The 19,653-nt window shown below is 35.5% G+C and overlaps 1 protein-coding gene across 1 annotated transcript in view; it reads right to left on the bottom strand.

Annotated features, from left to right (window-relative positions):
* The window catches only part of VPS45 (vacuolar protein sorting 45 homolog), a gene marked incomplete at its 3' end in the record, with an annotated part of 66,237 nt that overhangs the window by 31,768 nt on the left and 14,816 nt on the right, over positions 1 to 19,653 (bottom strand). The window contains exons 7-13 of the mRNA XM_079697792.1: positions 19,224 to 19,334; positions 16,590 to 16,724; positions 16,024 to 16,137; positions 15,438 to 15,605; positions 6,605 to 6,763; positions 6,295 to 6,402; positions 5,368 to 5,489 (exon numbers count right to left, since the gene is read on the bottom strand). Of these exons, the coding sequence (XP_079553918.1) occupies positions 5,368 to 5,489; positions 6,295 to 6,402; positions 6,605 to 6,763; positions 15,438 to 15,605; positions 16,024 to 16,137; positions 16,590 to 16,724; positions 19,224 to 19,334 (917 nt within the window). The remainder of the gene's footprint in view (positions 1 to 5,367; positions 5,490 to 6,294; positions 6,403 to 6,604; positions 6,764 to 15,437; positions 15,606 to 16,023; positions 16,138 to 16,589; positions 16,725 to 19,223; positions 19,335 to 19,653) is intronic.

Here is a 19,653-nt window from a genome sequence, read left to right as displayed (position 1 = left end):
GGTAGTAAAGATCATATGAGCATTGACTATAGGAAAAAGAGGCCAATGAGAAAGGACTGCTGCTTTCATAGAAACAAAAACAACAGGATTCTACTAAATTTGTATAAATGTGAAAGAGTACTTCCTTTTTGAATTGACTAATTCTGGAATGCATGACCAGATAGCTCCCTTTTCTCACCAAATGTTTAAGTTGCTTGTTTTTATCAGGGTTAAGAAGCAATTCTGGAGAAAAAAAAAATCTAGCCTGATAAATAGGATATGTGGGAGTCCCATCTTCCGAGAAAGAGCAAACCCAATTTGTGGATATAGCTATACTGCTAAACAGGTTAACCACTAACTTAAAGCTAAGGGCTAAAACATCCCTACAACTGTTCCTGGTTTTGCAGAGTTGTGTTCTTGCCAGATCTCCTTTGATATCTTCTAATATGACAATAACAACAAAACCAAGAAGTTCTATCATGATGAGACTTAAGTTAACCATAAAGATGACTAAAATCAATGACTCTTTTAAATGTGATAACCCAGTGTGAAGATGGTGCCTAGAGCTGAGGGTGGGTCTAAGTGAATACAGAGCCAAAATACTGTACAGGCAAACTGCAAAAGTCAAAATTGTCTGGTAACATCAACCAAATTTACTCTCTAGTTTATATTTCCCAACTGTAAATCTTGTCATATCAACTACTACAGATGCCTACATAAGAAATCTGACAATATCTATTGAACATCTATATGTAAAGCACTGTGTTAAATATTGTGAAAAACCCAAATATTAATAAAACATAGTTCTTACTTCAAGATTACAATACTTAATACAATACCTAGTGGGAAGGATAGATATGTATACAACTAACCACTGTCTCAGTATCCAGAGGTAACCATTATGAACAATTTCTTATTTCAGAAATATTTACTGTATACATAAACATATACATACTTGCACATATATATTATATATATGTATAGCCAAGCACATTTATATACACATATGTACACAATCACGTTTATGCTTATATAAAGCTTTTTTTTTTACACAAAAGGGATATTATAGCATCTTAATTTTCTATCAAATATATCTTAGAGAGTTTTGATATTATCCCATGAAGAGTTATGCCATTTCTAAAGAAGAATGCACAGTAATGTATTGTAATCTAGGTAACCAGTTCTCTATTGACAAATATTTAGCTTTTTTCTGTTTTTTTACCATTACAAATAATGTTTTGGTAAATATCCTTGTGTACATGTCTTTGTGTACTTGTGCCCGTATATCTACATGGCAAACTAAGAAGTGAATTGTTTAGTAGGTCTTTTCAAGTCCTCTGTGGTCTTCTTTCTGTTAAACAGGGCCAGGAGGTGGCATAGGTATCCTCTGTGCCCCCTACTATGGTTTCATAACCATTTCTCTGCCTTCTTCAAAATTTCCACTATCTTAGAAGCTTATGATATAGTTGTACTGTTTTCTCCTGACCTCCTTTCCTGGTCACTTTCTTATTCCCTGAAGACTTCAGCTCTGGTTTACTGTCCTCCTTTTCATTCCTGCTCCTTTCAAGATTTTCAGTGACTTTAACACCAATGTGGATTACTCATCTCACATCCTGGTCTCCTCACCCACACTGATTCGTTCTTTCATCCCTCATAGCCACCAACATCCATGATTATAACATAAACTTTTGCATTACAAGTATCCACAATATGAAATCTTGAAGACCTCTTTCTCTAATAACCACCCCCTCAACTTTTAATTCACTTATGCTAATGGCTCTACTGTAATATTTCTTTGACCTCATCAATACCTCCAATTCATTCAACAATATTTTTTTCACTATCCAATACCCTCCTTCTTTTTTTGTTTCCTAAAATCCTGGTTGGACCCAGCTATCAGCCTTCTCCTCATATAATCTAGTGCAGCTAAAAGTTGCTAGAGAAAACCACACAGCTAGGTTCTTGGGCTGTATTTTAAATTAATGACCACAGAACTCCAGTGGGCACTCAGTCATGCCTAGAAGTCCTACTACATTTCCCTAGTAAATCTGATTACAAGCCTACAAGATAACAATTTCACAATGTTTTCTCTTTTTATCCTGTACTTTACCTGATAACTTGACATCATATTTTACTGAGAAAACAGAAGTAATCAAACAAGATGGCTCCCATGTTCTCAACATCAAAGCTGTTACAGTGGGGACTTCCCTGGTGGCCCAGTGGTTAAGCATCCGCCTGCCAATGCAGGGGACGTGGGTTCGAACCCTGGTCCAGGAAGATCCCACATGCTGCGGAACAACTAAGCCTGTGCGCCACAACTACCGAGCCTATGCTCTAGAGCCCATCAGCTACAACTACTGAGCCCATATGCCACAACTACTGAAGCCCGTGCGCCTAGAGCCTGTGCTCAGCAACAAGAGAAGCCACCGCAATTGAGAAGCCCGTGCACCGCAACAAAGAGTAGCCCCTGCTCGCCGCAACTAGAGAAAGCCCACGTGCAGTAGTGAAGACCCAATGCAGCCAAAAATAAATAAATTAACAACAAAAAAAGCTGTTACAGTGAAAGAAGTACCTCTGCTCCTATCAAAATCTTCTCTGCTTGTGTTCTAGATCTCCTAAAGACTTCACTTCTGCAACTCTTGCCCTTTCTCTTCTGCATTACCTATTTCTCCTTCTTTAGGATAATTCTCATCAGGTTATAAGTATGCTCTAGAATCTCTCATTCCCCCGAGCTTACAATCTCTTCTAGCTACAATCCCATTCTCTGACCGTTTCAAGCAAAACTTCTTAAAAAATGTTACATACTGTTTGTTATCTCCATTTTGTCTTATCTCTTGTAACCCTCTCTAATTTGGCTTCCAAACTCATTGAACCTGGGGAATAGTCTGATGGATTTTTCACTGTCCTCACCTTTTTAATGTCTCAGAAGACTGGTCTCAGGTAACCACTCACTCCTTGATATTTATGACACCAAGTTTTTCTGGTTTTCCTCCTATCTTTCTGTCTCTTCTTCAGTCTCCCTTGCTGACTCCAATCCTCTATTCAGTGCTTAGTCCTGCATCCTCTTCTTTTCCCCTAAGTGATCTAGTCTAGTCCCACGGCTTTAAATCACCAAAATCTTGTTGACTCCCAATTTAGCATCGAACATTTCCATTTGATTATCTACCAGGCATCTGCAATTTAACAATAAAACTCTTCATTTCCCCCCAAAACCTGAGAGTTATTCTTGGTTTCTCCCTTACCCTTGTCCCATTACTCTACTCCATTAAGTCTATTGATTCTACCTTCTCTCCTAGGTTCCTTATCCAAAGCACTTTCATTTCTTACCTGGACTATTGCAGCCACCTCCTAAGTAGTCTTTCTGCTTCTAACTTTGTCTTCAATAATCCATTCTCCCCACAAGGTGATCTCTTAATACATAATTCAGTTTATGTCACTTGAATGATTAAAGCTCTTCGGTGGGTTCCTATGACATTTAAACATTTAAAAAACCTCTTTACCAGCACCTATAAGACCCTATGTGATCCAGCCCTACTTATCTTCTCAACTTCTTATTTTCTTACTTGTTATGCTCCAACCACACTGGACTTCTTTCTGTTCCATGAACTTGCCAAGTTGTCTTTCTTCAAGGACTTTGTTCTGGTGTTCCCTCTGTTTGTGATGTTTTTCCTCCTAATCATTATGAGATTGGTTCTTTCTTGTAATTCAAAGCTCATCTTAAATATGACTTCTTCAGAGAGGTTCTCTCCATCTAAAGTAGCCCTCCCCACCTCTACAAAGTTACTTTGTAGCTTATTACCCTATTTATTTCCTCAATAGCACTTATCTCATTCAAATTATATTCTTTATTTGTTTACTAGTTTACTGTCTGTCTCCTTCATGTAAGTTCCTTGAGGGCAGGTACCTTGTCTTTCCTGTCACTTCTATTTCCCCAGCAGTTCTTGACATATTGAAGGCATTCAAATATTTGTTATATAAAAGGATGAAGTAACTGAATTATTAACTATATATATATTTAGGTAATAGTGACAAATGCCAACAGATGCTGACAACTGATAAATGTGTGTTTTGTTGGAAGAGCCTCATTTTGAACTTTGTTTGGAAACGAATTCCCCAAATTAGAAAGGTTTGCTGTCATGAACTAATCATCCACAATATTCTTCTGGTGGTCTATTATGTCCCTTTAGCAATAAGTGGCTAATTTCTTATTCAATAATTCTTATATGAAATTCATAAGAAAATTAATATTTTTACTTTTATCATGTTAATTAGAAGGCTATTTAATAGAGTTATACTGTTTTTCAAAAAGCCTTTCAGATAGGTGAATAGCTTTGGGCTGGTTTTCATTCTTACCACTTAGCTGACATTTCTAAATTTTGATGCCAAATGAGTATACTCTCTGAATTTAACCCCAGATGTTCTGCTTCTCAACCTTGGATCTTTAAAAAGATTTCTTTTTTTTTTCTTTCTTTCTGTTCTGTTACCAAATTACAGAGTTTTTTTTTTTTTTAAAGGAAAAACGTGAAAAAATATATTTTATCATACAAGAGTTATTTATGTACCTCAAATATTTTTCTCCTTTCAGAAATTCATTACATTTATAAAACACTATTATTCCAAGGCCTTAGATTATGATTAGCTAAAATAATATAAGAATTATACCAACAGTAACAATTCTTACATTAATCTACCCAATAGGACTCAGCTACATATATTAGGCTCTTTATAATATGTGGTCCCAACAAAAAATACACAAGAATATAATTTATAACTAGGTAGAATTTGTGTACATTTAAAATTTCAGGTTGGCCTATGTAAGTTGTTCTGGACAACTTTTGTTTTTATTAAAACTAACAAACCACTGGATTAAAATGACAATAAATTGTTTCCTTTAGTTAATACCCAAAAAGAAAGCCATCCTTTTCTCCTGTGTGACAAAAGGCCTTTGTCAATTAGGTCTCAGTTTATATACTGGCCACATTTGGCAAAGTCCAGTCCTCACCAAAAATAGTAACAACCTGCTCTGGATGGCAATCAAGCAGCAAATCTATTTTCAGCCTTAATGTTTGAAACTCCAAATGCTAGATACCATGGAACTGAACCTTAAATGGCATAAGTAAACTGGTCTGATACTAAACGACAGGACACAGTATTTGGGGCTCTCCAAAACATCTGTTTCTTTATTCCAAAAGAAACAATGTTTCAGGCTTAGTAGGGGAATTTAAATCTAACTTTGACACATGTAAAACCAAAACAATCTTAGAACTGAAACAACTGGGGAAGGAAGATTAGAATGATATAACCTTTGTTGTAGTCTCTTACATTACCCTAAATTTCCTATTTTCTTAGTGTCTCTGGTTTTTATTATTAATATCTTTGTTATCTTACCTGTCTCTGAGTGTGCTGGGGCCTAGATAAGGATACAGGTTTTCCTTGAGCTTTCCTTTGATGAGATGGTCCAGGGTCTCATGTAAGAAAGGCTGATGCTGAGTATATACATTTTCTACTCCCTAAGACAGGGGGAAATGGTTCTTATGTCATTTTTTTTGGAACTTGCAATATAACAGTTAATGATACTCATATCAGAAAAGGACATGCACTCAATAGAGATTTCATGGGACAAGAGTCAAGCAGGAATTTTAGGAGAATTTTATAGTTAATTATTTTCATCAATTAGAAATGTTCTAATCTTATGAAAAAACTCTGTAATTTAAGGTTAGCTATTATAAAGGAATATTTAAATGCAGTTGCTTAAATCCTTTATTATCTCTTCACTGACAACCTTCCTTTTGTGGAAATATTATATGATATGTAGAGCAAATAAAAGGACTATGTAGCAAAGGAGACTAGAAACACTCAGGAAAATGGAAACATTTCAGGAAACATAAGAAAGGCTAGCAGATTAAAACTAATTTTTGACCATTTTAAGAAAATAGGTTAGTATTTTTAAAAGATCTACAATTGTTTGCTTCATCTTTAATTTCCGTCAGAGAAAAAAAAACAACCTAACAAATCTTAAACAAATGGAGTAAAATAGCTATGACTAACAGAACTGTCTGCCTTTTTACTCTTGGGTATTTCCTGGAAATATCTCATTATTCCCTTCTCAGCTATTTGGGCCAATGATGATGCTGTTCCAATACAGAAAGTATTTAAAGAAAAAGCTTTCAAGAGGATGTCTGCTTTAATTTCATTTAACTGACATAGTACTAGATCAGCAGCAATCCTGAAGTTACTTTGAAGATCATATTCATTCACTCTAAGCTTCAGGGGCTTCAACTGTTTCTTATTTAGGAAAGCATAGAGATATCATACCTTCAATCCTTTGAGGAACTGTTTGGTAATAGCCACAGCATCTTTGGGGCTGAAGAGGTCACTTCCTCTGATCCGTTTACCACCATATTCAACAACTGTAGACACAAGCTTTAAAAAAAAAAATAGATAAACAACCTCTTATTGCTTGTGGAACAGGAAGAAAATAACTTTATTAAGGAAATGAAAACATGAGAGGACAGAATTATACATTTCTGTGAATAAAAACAGTATGACATCATTTGTCAGAGTTAAGGCTATAATACTAGAGTTTGGTTCCTGTTTGATGGGATTAATATATAAATCTGGTTACCTTTCGATACTTCTCAGAAACACCTTTATTCCTAAGGTCCATCATTAATCCTGGTAGGCTATTACTGCTGTGTCGCTCATAATGCAGAGCATAAAGCATCACCAGGCGCGCAGCATCAAACTCTGTCACTTTGGGGTTCTGCAGGACCCTCTTTACATTCTGAAAAAAGAGAGAACTAATATTTATCCTCCCTTCACTTGGGTGATGTATAATATCTTAGTTCTAATAATTATTGAATGGTAGTGATACATCTGACTAAAATACATATGACTAAGATCACTACTATGGCAATGTACAAGTCATAGGTTTAGCAACTGTTTCAACTACAGAAAATCAAATGCCTTTTGCCTAAGATAAGAATTAAATAAGGACATAAATTCTCATTGTAATTGCTTTAAGACAAATATGAATTTAACTATGGTTATTTCCCCTTTTCTTTCCTTTGATTGAGATGGTCCAGGGTCTCATGTAGGAAAGGTTGCAATTTCCTCACTGAAATAAGGAACACATACTATTTCCACCACTATTTCTACCACTTCAATCAATACAGCACAGAAGAGAACTGACCAGTTGACTTGTAAAACTCTACTGCCTTTTCTTAGTGTCAGTGACCGACCAGTGAAATGGAGACAATTTGGTAGAATTTTACATAGGAGGACTGGGCTTAATCTCCAAGAAGCATCATATATAACAATATGTCTCAACATGGCTTACAGAGATATGAATATGTAACAGCATATAATCTCTAAACTGAATACATAAGATCTTAAGAGGGCAGGTACTGACAGCAAAGGAAGCTAGACAAAATCATGTTTAGGTTGTATCAGTCCTCACATTAAGGGACTTCCCTATACTATAGATTTATATTTATTATGCAGCAGAACAAATTAATTAGAGCCAACAAATACTTTTTGATCACTCTCTAAGCAAAAGGCACTATGCCAGGCACTGGAGGGGACACAGAGATGAGTTGGAGACAGTTTCTGGCCTCAGTGAGTTCACAGATAATGGGGTAAAGGGGGATAAAACAAGTATGTTCCATTCTGCTATAAAGTATGTTTCTTAATGCACTTAGCTCTATGAGATTGGTAACTATGGGAATAACACAGAAGGCATATTGGTTTACATGTAAATTTTTCAGCAAGTTAATATTTAGAAAAGATCAGGCACAAGTTTCCTCTTTAAAGAGGAAGCTTTACCGATATGTTAAGGAAAAAAGATGAAAATCCTACAGAAGTGTTTTTTTTTAGAAGTAACTGGTTTTGCAGCTTTAAGAACTGCTGTGCTTTCCACAATGTTAAGCTATGTGGGGAAAGGGCAAGTGCAAATGAAAAGGATGCAAAGATATTTCTGTGTTAAAAAGCAAAACAAAACAACACCCCCAAACTGACTGATATCCCCATATTGTATTTTTAATTTTGATGACACAAGTCTCTATGAGAAGCAAATATTTTTGAGACCTTATATGTCGAAGAATAAAACATGAGCCCCAGGAGTAACCACAAAGGATGGTCTGAGTGCATCTCTAGGTGCAAATGCCAGCGAAATTTAACTGTGCTAGCATTTTAATTAGGATTATTATTTTATCAGGGCTCTGATTACAAAGTTATATAGATTTTTCTTTCTCTTTTTTAGTTATATAAATTTTAAGTGATCTGCTTATAACCCTATTTTCTCATAACCTTTGTTTATTTTTAGTGCATGATTTTGCAGAATGTGAGGCTTTTTCAGGAACACATACGTGGTATTATAACAGAAACATATGCATGCAAAAACCAAAAACTGAAAATCAGTGTAATGGGGGACAGGGGACACTAAGTGAAGAGAAGTTCATCTGGTTACTGAGGGATCAATTGTAAAAGGTCTTAAAAACTAAATTTTGGAATTAGTTTGAGACACTGAAAGAGATGCTATTAATAGGAATATGGAAATCAGAGAACGAAATGAGTTGGGCTGAAAGACTAGTAAGAGCATTGGAGCCTTGGAGGGCACTGGATTCTGAGGACATAACAAACAACTAACATCTGTATAGTACTCTGCAACTTACAAGATTCATTTACATACATTGTCTTTTTAGTACTTCACAACAACCAGGTCTAATGACTAAGAACTCTTTTTTTCACACTAAAGAGGGACTATGATGAAATGGGGAACCTCCCAGCTAGCTTTCAAGTAGAAAGTTCTCTGGGTAGGATTCTTATTGTTGCTTTTTAGGTGAACATTTCACTACCATCGTCCTTACAGGATCAAAAGGAAATAAATTTCTCTTGTACAGATTTAAACCCTGCAGTTATAAAATTTTCCTTACCTCTTTTTCCTTTTGTGGTAACATTTCCACACAGCAGTGACTAAATATAGACTATTTAGAATATTTGTTTAAATGTTCCACTAAGTTCTACTATAATATGGAGAAAGTTCAGGATACAAATTAATTATCAAGTAAAAATACACAATTTCATATGTATCTCAGTCAACCTGGCATAAGTTTAAAACATCCATCTGGGATCTCTGTTGTCGCTTTTCTTATAGGCACAATGTTTCATTTTCTGCCCTTGCAGTCACACTCTTTTTACTTCATATCTACTCAACTTCTGACTGACCTGTCCCTGTACTTCTAAGCAAATCTGAGATACTCAAGTAACTGTAAGCCCACAAAAACTGGTATGGGGACAGTCAAAGACTATTTGCAGCAATCAGTTTATACCCTTCCTATTTGCTCCTTTCTAATTACCTTTCCTTGAATCTTGACTCTTGGCTCTGTTTCCCATTTAAAAAATCCACTTCTAATCCTTCAGATTTGGTACTGGTATTTAGAGTCCCCGGCTTGACTCTTAGCTCTCCCTCAATGGGAGGCCTTCTGATCCGATAGCCCAGATCTGGTCCAAGACTACGCTGAGTAGAGTACTTTGCTTACTTTTGAGCCCTTAGGACCCAACCCATGGCTCAGGTCAGTTTCCAGTTAGACTTATCTATTCCCTCATGAAAAGAAACCTGTAGATACAAGCTGAATTCTTTCTTCTTTTTCAGCTATGTAAGTCCTTGAAGAAGCAGGGTCTTTTTGTCTGCCTGGATCCCATGTTATCCTTTGACTTAATTTTGAACTATTTCCCTCATGGCTACTTGACTCATCAACTTGACTGACAGTGACATACATTATATTGAGATTCCAGTGTACTAACCAGAGAAGAGGAGAAAAAGAATCTGAGAGACTTTAATTACATAGGAGGTATGTGTTACACAGTGGTATTTATATGTTGGAAATATGACTGAATTATATAATGAACTTTTTGGTATCTCTTTTCTTATTAAATTTCCCGTAAACCTTGAGATAATTAAGGGAGAAAAGTATACTGTTACATAATAACAATGGCTGAATAAAAAGTGAAACAGAAAACTATTGTCCACTTAAGAAGATGGGATTCAAAAATCTTCCACTAAATTCTAACATTAGTGTAGGCACAATGAAGAAATAGGAAAAGAAATGCAAAAACACTATCTTTGAAGGTCAAGTTTCAAAAAGGAGCTAATGTTCATTCAAAAGACATTGATTAAAAAACAATTCTTCTCTTCTGATATTTAGAGATTCTTCCATTATTTTGGACTGACTACTTTTATACTTTTCTGTTTTCTTCTGCCAAAACTATGATATAGCAGTACAAGAAAAAACTTTTGTAATGACATGCCTATACTTTAAGCCAGTGTACAAATTATAGTTGAAGTCTGCAATTAAAGATAGTCCCGGGGGCTTCCCTGGTGGCGCAGTGGTTGAGAGTCCGCCTGCCAATGCAGGGGACACGGGTTCGTGCCCCGGTCCAGGAAGGTCCCACATGCCGCGGAGCGGCTAGCTCCGTGAGCCATGGCCGCTGAGCCTGCACGTCTGGAGCCTGTGCTCCGCAACGGGAGAGGCCACAACAGTAAGAGGCCCGCGTACCGCCAAAAAAAAAAAAAAAAAAAGATAGTCCCCATTTTTTTTTGCTTTAATTTAAACTGAAGAACAGGATCTGTACCTTGTTATCAACTATCACAGTAATGTAGTAAAACACTCAATGAATAGCATTATAAGCCAACAGATTAGAACAGCAAGATGAAATTGGTGGAAGTCTTCAATGTGCTGATATGATTAAATAATGAGTCTAATCTAACAGTTTGAGAGAACAGTGTTATGGGACTATAAAGAGCTTATCTAGGAAAAATGATAGAAAGTAGGCAGGACCCAATTCCACTAACTGGTAAATACATGAGTCAGTATTCTTTTACTTAATGACTAGTCAAATTTAGCTTTGGTGTAGGTCTTCTGCTGGTCAACACTGTTTCTGAAATACTAGTCAAATGATAGTTTAGAGAGAAATAGATCATTTTTACTCTTAGTTGGTAAAAGTAAAATTGTCAGCTCAATGTATCCAAAACAATTTTCTTACAATTTTAATGAGAAGCAAAAAAACCCTTCTAAAATCAGGGAGAGTTCCAAGATCATGAGTGAATTAAAAAACATGTCCTGGATGCCATAAAGAAAAGAGAATGTACCATCAAACAATAATACTGAAAATAGCGATAGTTAATATTCATTGAATGTTATAAGTACCAGGTACCGTATTAAGTGCTTTACATGTATTAGCTCATTACACCCTCACAAAAATCTTTGAAGTAAGTACTGATATTTCCCCCTATTTTACAGACAAAGAGACTAAGACTTGGAGTGGTTAAGAATCATTTTCAAACCCAAGGCATCAAAGATTCAAGCTATTAGCCACTATTCTATACTGCTTCAAACAGAACTCTTTATCTTCATTTCTCTAATGAGTATTTATTGTCCTTACTACACGTTATTAATGGGATGATTTGAGATCTTTTACCCAAGGTGAGGAAAGAAGGATATAAAAAGACTAGATCCTCCTCCCAAATGAAAAGCTGTAATATGACAACAAAAGGGGGAGAAATTATTTACTTTCTGAAGATTTTTCTCTTTATGGTATGAAAAAAAATCTTCCTTACTAATCAAATGAGTCTTTTCCAAGGCTATGCATATGTCTCAATGATAGTACATTGCAGTTTGGTTCTAGTGAAATTCTTCTGAATCAAATTTTTTGTTACCCTGTAGGGTAACTGGTTAGAAGTGGCAGCAATTTATAGGTTAATTTTTAGCAATGTATGAGCTTTTTTTGCCTCACCATGATACAGTTACTATTCAATAAAGCAAACCTCATCTTTACTCAAAAGTCAATTCATTGCTTATTATCACCTAAGGTCAAGCCAAGGAATGCTGTAACCCATCTAGGGGTCAGGCCCCTGGCATCTACTCATTATTAAAAGTTCTCTTTGGGGGCTTCCCTGGTGCTACAGTGGTTGAGAGTCCACTTGCCGATGCAGGGGACACAGGTTCGTACCCCGGTCCGGGAAGATCCCACATGCCACGGAGCGGCTGGGCCCGTGAGCCGTGGCCGCTGAGCCTGCGTGTCTGGAGCCTGTGCTCCGCAACGGGAGAGGCCACAACAGTGAGACGCCCACGTACCACAAAAAAAAAAAAAAAAAAGTTCTCTTTATTGACTATTTAAATCATGTTGTCTAAGAAATCCTTTATGATGGGGGAGTCCAAATCAACTGCTCACTGTAAAACCCTAATACCCTGGGCAAGAAAACCTTCAAAAAATAATTTTTAAAAATATAAAGTGGATCACAAATGGAATTCATATTTTAAAGTATCTGTTTTTCTTTTAAAATGAACAGAAAATAAGATTTCAGGCAAGGAATTACAGTAGCCTTTTCTAACTGTTTTCCATATGGTGAGATACAAATAAAGATACTAAAATTGGCTAGTGATTAAGTTTGGTTCTATTGTTTTAAAGGGAAAAATAAAATAATAAAGAAACATAAGGAAATTTAAATTTAGTTACAGGACACAATTCTGTTTTTACTTAATAAGAGAAAAAAATTCATTTTATTAAGAAAAATAAAAAGTTTTCATAGGAATACTTCTATTAGGCCCACAAACCAACTATAAACTGTTATTAATAGTGTTGTTTAAAGTAACTTGGTCAAGTTAAATAGATTGTGATGCATCTTTACAAAGGAATACTATTTAGTGATTTAATAGAATGAGTGTTTAGGTTCTGGTCTGGAACAATCTCTGAGATACACAGTTAAGTGAAAAAGCAAAATGCAGAGCTATGTGTACAGTATGGTATCATCTGAATTTTAAAAAGAGAGAGAAGGAAATATACACACTCATAGAGGCTTGCACATACACAGAATAACTGTAAGGATGCAAGCGAAACTAACAGACTCAGTTTTTACTATGTATCTCTTTCATCAAGTACTTATATTATCTATTTAAGAATTAGAATTTTTGATAAACCATAATGGTTTATCATAACAATGATATAAAGAATATAAAACAATGTTGATATATGTATAACTGAATCACTTTGCTATACAGCAGAAATTAATACAACAGTGTAAATCAACTATACTTCAATAAAAAATAGATTTTAAAAATTAGCATTTAATACAACTAAAAATATAAAGTCAGCCTAAAAGTTCTTTGTGAAGATTTAAGAACACAGAGATAAAATTAAGTGTTGACAGAAGTACTTTTCATAAATATAAAGCCAATAGCATCTTTATGATTTTCAAAATGATGGTGTTTTCAGAGGAACTCTTGATAAACATTTTAAAAAATTAAAAACCAACAACTATCAACATAAATCACAGTGAAGACTTTGGTATAACTAGAGCAACCACAGGTCGGTGAATTTCTTTATTTTGATTGTACCATATCTTTAAAAAATTATGCTTAGAGGAAGGAAACTAACCTTTACAAAGTAACTACCATATAGGAAGCATTTTATATCTCATTAAATCCTGATAACAACCTAAAAGTTTGAAATCATTATCCCTGAGGCTTGGGCAAAATAAGTAACTTTCCCAGAGAAACTTTGATACATAGAGATAGGACATAAGCCAGGACAGTCTGGCTCCAAAGCCTGTGTTGTTTCCATTATACCATGCTGGCTTTATTTTATAAAGCAGAATTGCAGCAGGGAAAGAAAGAGACTAAGTTTTAGAATATAGGGTCCTATTAATAAGGAAATGTGCTTCTTATAATAAGTGGCTTAGAAACAGCTATTTCCCAGAGGACTCTCATTCCCAAGTTACTTACTTTCAGTGATACCACATTTTGCCACTTCTCAGGAATTTTGGAATTATCTCTGATTTGTTCTGTCTTGTTATCCTTATATCTAATCTGTCACTAAATAGTTATTTTCTCCCTTTGAAATGTCTTTCATATTTGCCCTTCTGTACATTTTTACTACTATCACTATGAGTCTTCTAGCCTCTCTGGCTTTAATTTTTTTCATCTCCAAAGCATCCGTACTGGATTAAATTCCCTAAAATACTGCTTTCATCATATCAACTTCTACGTAAGACTCTACACTGGATCTCTTTGCCTACCTCAGCAAGTACAAATCCCCCTTACAAGCGTCTTCGTAAACTAGTTCCTATTTACCAATTCAATTTTATCTCCTATGTCTCTTGCACACCCACTCTCAACAGGTCATGCTGTTTATTATTTTCTGCATAGTTCTGCATCTTTTCTTTGCTGAAATCCTCCTCCAGATTCTATTCATTCTTTATGGTTCATCTTAATATCACCTTCTCTAAGAAACCGTCCCTAATAACCTCAAATCTTTAATTATAGTCAGTACCACAATTTTGACTTAATTAAATATTAATTTGAAACACTGCCTAATTGTTACTCATGCTTTAGTTTTGTCTCTTCAACTTGTACTGTAAATTTCATGAGGCTAGGGTTTGATTATGTCACTTTTTCCTAAAATCCTCTGATAGCTCTCATCATTTTAAGATTAAAGCCCAACCTCCTTTCAGTGGCCATAACCAGGCCTCAATCTGTCCTTCTGGCTTATCTAAGACCACTCCTCATCTTATATCCAGCACTGGCTACAGTGAATTCGTCTCTGTTCCCTTAAAAAAAAAAAATGTTTTTTTTTTTCACATCTCCATGCCTGCATTCCCTCTGCTGAGAATTTCCTTCCTTTTCTCTGGTTGGTGCACTTCTACTTAATTACTTGTCCAGAACCAAACCTAATGTCATTGTCTCTAAGAAGCTCTAAGAAGATTCATCCTTAGGGAAAACAGTTGTCCTTCCTCTGTATTTTCATATCCCTTTGTAATACCTCTAGTATAGCACTTATTGCATATATTATAATTCCTGGTTTAAATTTCTTTCTCCCCTACTAAAATGTGAACTTTTTGAGGAAAAGGATGGTATCTTATTCATTTTTGTACCACTAGATCCTCACAGCACCATGAACATGGAGCAGGCATTCACATGTTTGTGGAATAAACAGCAGATGTTCAATAATAAGAACCTAGATAATGCATTTTAATATATTATACCTTTAAAATCTTCCTAACAACGCTGTGAGATAAATATCATTATACTTATTTAACAAATGAGGAAAATGGCTCAGAGATTAAGCCAACAGCTCCAGGTCACAAAGCCAGCAGTGGCAAATCAAACACTGAAATTCAGATCTTCTGATTTTAGTCTAGCATTCTTTCTAGTTGACTAGGCTGCCTTCCTAAACACTCAATTAATTGCCTGAACCCTTTTGAGATTGCACGTTTTTCTTCTACTGTCCCTCTTATCATACATCTATCTTAAATAATACTAATTTGTGTTCTGTCTCAACTCCCTGTTACACTGTAAATTCCATGTTGGTTAAGAAGGATTACTTGCCTTTGTATCTCTTGCTCTGCCTGGCACAGTGCCTTACACATAGTAGGTGCTCATCAAATTGGATTGAATAGATACCTGGAGAGCACTAGAATGGTCATTTTGACAGGCGAGTTCTTGCTCAACCTCCGAAACCTCCAGCAGATTCCGCTCACTGACCAACCGAGACAGCTCTCCAACCACTGTCACATGCTTTGATACAGTCCCAGACATCTTCTTGAATTGTGGGTAATTCTCAACAAAGGCCTGCCATGGGAAAAACATCAATTGGGGGTTCTGTTATTTCTTGATGAGGATAGGCATGTATGAAGAAGGAAAAAAAAAAAAAAAAAAAAGGCAGGGATTATTCTTCTGCCCAGACTAAGGCATCTAATACTTTCAATCACATGGCATTTTGTTATGCTTAAGAAGAGAAGAACTAGTATATGTCAGTAGACTGAGTCTTTAAATAGTCCAAATATGACTGATGAATGGAAAGAAGTACATGGCTTATTATGAAGTTTTCACTATATTTTTTCCTAAAGAGAAGTATTACAGAAAATAATCTCAAACCAAACAAAAGGAATCAAGGCAGAAATCAGACCCAGAATATTCCAGAAATGCTGCTTACATGAATAGTTCCAAAGTCTTGCATGTTAATCATCCATGTACATGTTCAATTTACCTTCATGTCTGCTATTGATTCTAGTTTTTGCTGTTCTTTTGGTTTCTTCTTCTGAAAGTCTTCCATGAGATTCTTTATGTTGCTACCAATCTCAGCAAAGTTCAGGTACATATTCTGTGAAAAAGGAAGTTGGAAACACAGTTCTATCAACAAGTCTGACTTTCAGACAATTTAAAAGAAGTAAAAAAGAACACTGAATACAGTGAGAACTGAAGGGCAAGAAAATTTCATTATCATTACCAAATCTGGATATTGGCCAGGACACTGGTGATGAATACCATTACCATTTTCACAAAGGGCTAAGGACAGGAGGGAAGTAAATAAATTGGTAAATAAATTTTAAATAAATTTTAAAAGTACAAAACTAAGTATGTGATTACTGTGAAAAAAATATTGTTAAAGGATCAAAAAAAAGTCTGCCTTCCCTTGAGATGCAGTTTATCTACAGGATGCCTCTATCATCCTTCTACATGAAATCCCAAACCTGCTCTCATTCTAACAAATCAATATTAACCTTCTTACATAAAAACAACTAAAAAAATTTAAAAGAATTTTAAACCACTTACATTAGCGTAGAATTCATCATTTTCAGCAGATAGGACCACCTCTCTCAAGTCTTTACTGATCCCTGGCACTCTGGAAAGATCAATCCGATTGTTGTTTATGCCCAGTAGTTCATGGACCATGGCCTGATATGTCCACTAAGTAAAGAATTATGACAAAAAAAAATTGGTAACTGACAAAACATGGAAATAGTAAACGTTCAGGAAAACAAATAAAAACTGATAACATTCTTAGTAACTAGTCTTGTTTACATGGAGGTTCTCTATTTAGCTCAAATTTTATTAATACTTTGTGCTATACTAAGCATTAAGATTGTCATTTTAATTGGTTAAACATCCGACAGTCAAAATACTTTTAGATTTCACACTTTTGGAAGAAGGGCAGCCAAATTAATATTCCTGATAGAAAGAAAACAAATTAGATCTATCATTAGCTCCAATTTTTGCCTGTGAATTAAGAGTATATTTTTGGCTTCATAGATAGGGCTATATTGGTACTGCAGTTACAAGCTGTACCATTTCCTGTACACTTCTGTGGTTTTCTGCAGCATGAGAAGTGTGTTCTTGTAGATCTCAGTGGTGCTATATTTATCCTGGGAACACTAATATTACCAGAAAAAAACCTTGTGAGTTGATCAAAACACACATATTCAGAAGCTTGCCTCTGAATCCATTTTACTTTATATTTTTACTTAATATGCATTGTGAAGAAGGACCGGTTTCCATTCTTACTTATTTTATAAAACTGGAAAGGAGAAACCTCCAAATTTGCCTTCTCACCTTTTATGGAGAACAGGTTACTTTTAGTCACAGGTCCATCAGAGAAAATTAAGTATTTTCCAGCAAATTACCCTCTAAATCTAGAGTCTAAATACTAGATTTGTTAAAATAACTTCAGAGGTTATAAAAGTAGGTGCTTTATTTCCTAAAATATTTGCCAATGAGTCCTTGAAAAAGCAAGTTTCATTACAGCATTTAAAATAAGTACAACAAAATGCTTTATGCTTCCATAGACAGCATCCTGTGCATGCTTTTGCCATTAGCACATACTTCATAAATAAAATGATGTTTACTTTCTCCTCATTGGATGATGAACTCTTTGAGAGCAGAGACTGTATCTTTTAACCTTTTATCTCTAGTACTTAATACAGTACCTGGCACATAATAGGTCCTCAGTGAAATCTGTTGAATGAATGATTGCTTTTCTTTGGGAAACTAAATTATAAGCAATTATTTTTCTTTCTACTTTTTTTTTTTTTTTTTTTGCGGTACGCGGGCTTCTCATTGTTGTGGCCTCTCCCGTTGCGGCGCACAGGCTCCAGACGCGCAGGCTCAGAGGCCATGGCTCACGGGCGCAGCCGCTCCGCGGCATGTGGGATCCTCCCAGACCGGGGCACGAACCCGTGTCCCCTGCATCGGCAGGCGGACTCTCAACCACTTGCGCCACCAGGGAAGCCCTCTACTTTTTTATATCATCAAAATTTCTTTAGTTATATTATTAAAATGTATATAAAATATGTAACATATAATATGTAATATATAGAATATATAAAGTTATATTACTTTGAAGTTTAGGAATATAAGGCTATCTATCATATCATAGAGAAGCTGCATTCCACAGCACAGATTTCCCCTAGCATTAACATTATTATTACCACACACACACAAAAAAAAAACAAAAACAAAAAACATTATTATTATAAGCTGGGATGGAACTGAAATATAGACTGTGCCTTTTCCTATAAATTTAAAGTCACTATTAATAAAGTATCTATAAAGTGTAAGGCACTGTGCTTGTATTCACAGAAGAACAAACATTAGTAAGACACAGTCTGCCTTGAAGGAATGTATAACCTAGGAGACTGTGAAAACAATCAAAGGTACAACATAGAAAGTGCAGCATGAGACATAAGATGTTTCAAAAACACTTAAAAATGTTTCAAGTGGTTTTAAAGGATAAGAATTTTGAGAGGTGAAGATGGGAAGAGAATGTATTCCAAACATGCCAGAGTTCAAAGAGAGGTTACAACATGAATAAAATGATGGCAGGAAATCATGAGGTATATCTACACAGTAGTGAGCTGCAGGTTTTCTATAATGTTGAGCCTACATTGTGAAGGCTCATGGATGCCAAGTTCAGGACTCTGTATTTCATCCAGTAGGCAAATGGGAAACAATTAAGATTTTTAAGCCAAGAGTAATAGGATCAGAACTGTGCTTTAGTAAAAGTAATTTAACAACATTGTGTCCGTGAGATACATTTGAGTGGAGAGAAATTAAAAGTGGGGAATCAAGAAGATGACTATTTGAGGATTCCTATAAGAGATTAGATACACCAAGATAATGGCAATATGAATGGAAAAGAACTGACACTGGAAAAATAGAATCTACAGACCCAGAAGTTGCCTTAATTAGGGATGGTGGCAGAAAGGGACAGGAAGGATGAGGCAGAAGAGCTGAAGATGACTGTGGCTGGAAGAACACTGATACCAGAATGCTAGGAAACACAAGGCAAAAACAAGAATAGCTGAAAATAAGGAGGCAAGTAAATGGACCATGTTGTTCATTTCCACATCTGCATTTTGGCGAATACCACTTGAAATCATCCTTTAATTATGCTAACAAAGGGCTCTGCACCTGGTTTAGCAATGGGGTGATGGCATCATCGCAGCGATCTAAAATAAGTAGCAATGGAGGAACCTCAGTTCGCCGGAATTCAAACAGTTCATATTCTTTAGTTATCACTTGCTGTGGGTAAGAGAGAAAGACGGTTTGGTGAACCAATTAGTAGCAGACAGAGATGATATAAATAGAAAATTAATACACAAAAACCACATTTAACGATAGTTTCTTGCACTTTCATAGGGCTTCCATAAAAGGATTCAAAAGCTTGACAAAGTTTAGTAGCTTTCTGTTTAAGGGGTTAGGATTTGAAACTCTATTTTACAAGCGGTTTAAATTAAGGATCAAAAGAAGTTAAGTAGCTTGCAAATGTTTCTTGGGTTAAGCCTAAGAATCTTAGCTCTAATTTGTTGCTCTTGGTCTTGAATTACAAATGCCTACCTCT

Source organism: Hyperoodon ampullatus, assembly GCF_949752795.1.
Source record: "Hyperoodon ampullatus genome assembly, chromosome: 2".
Taxonomy (NCBI): domain Eukaryota; kingdom Metazoa; phylum Chordata; class Mammalia; order Artiodactyla; family Ziphiidae; genus Hyperoodon; species Hyperoodon ampullatus.
Note: the sequence above shows the minus strand (reverse complement) of the source record. Positions and strands in the feature narration are given on the sequence as shown.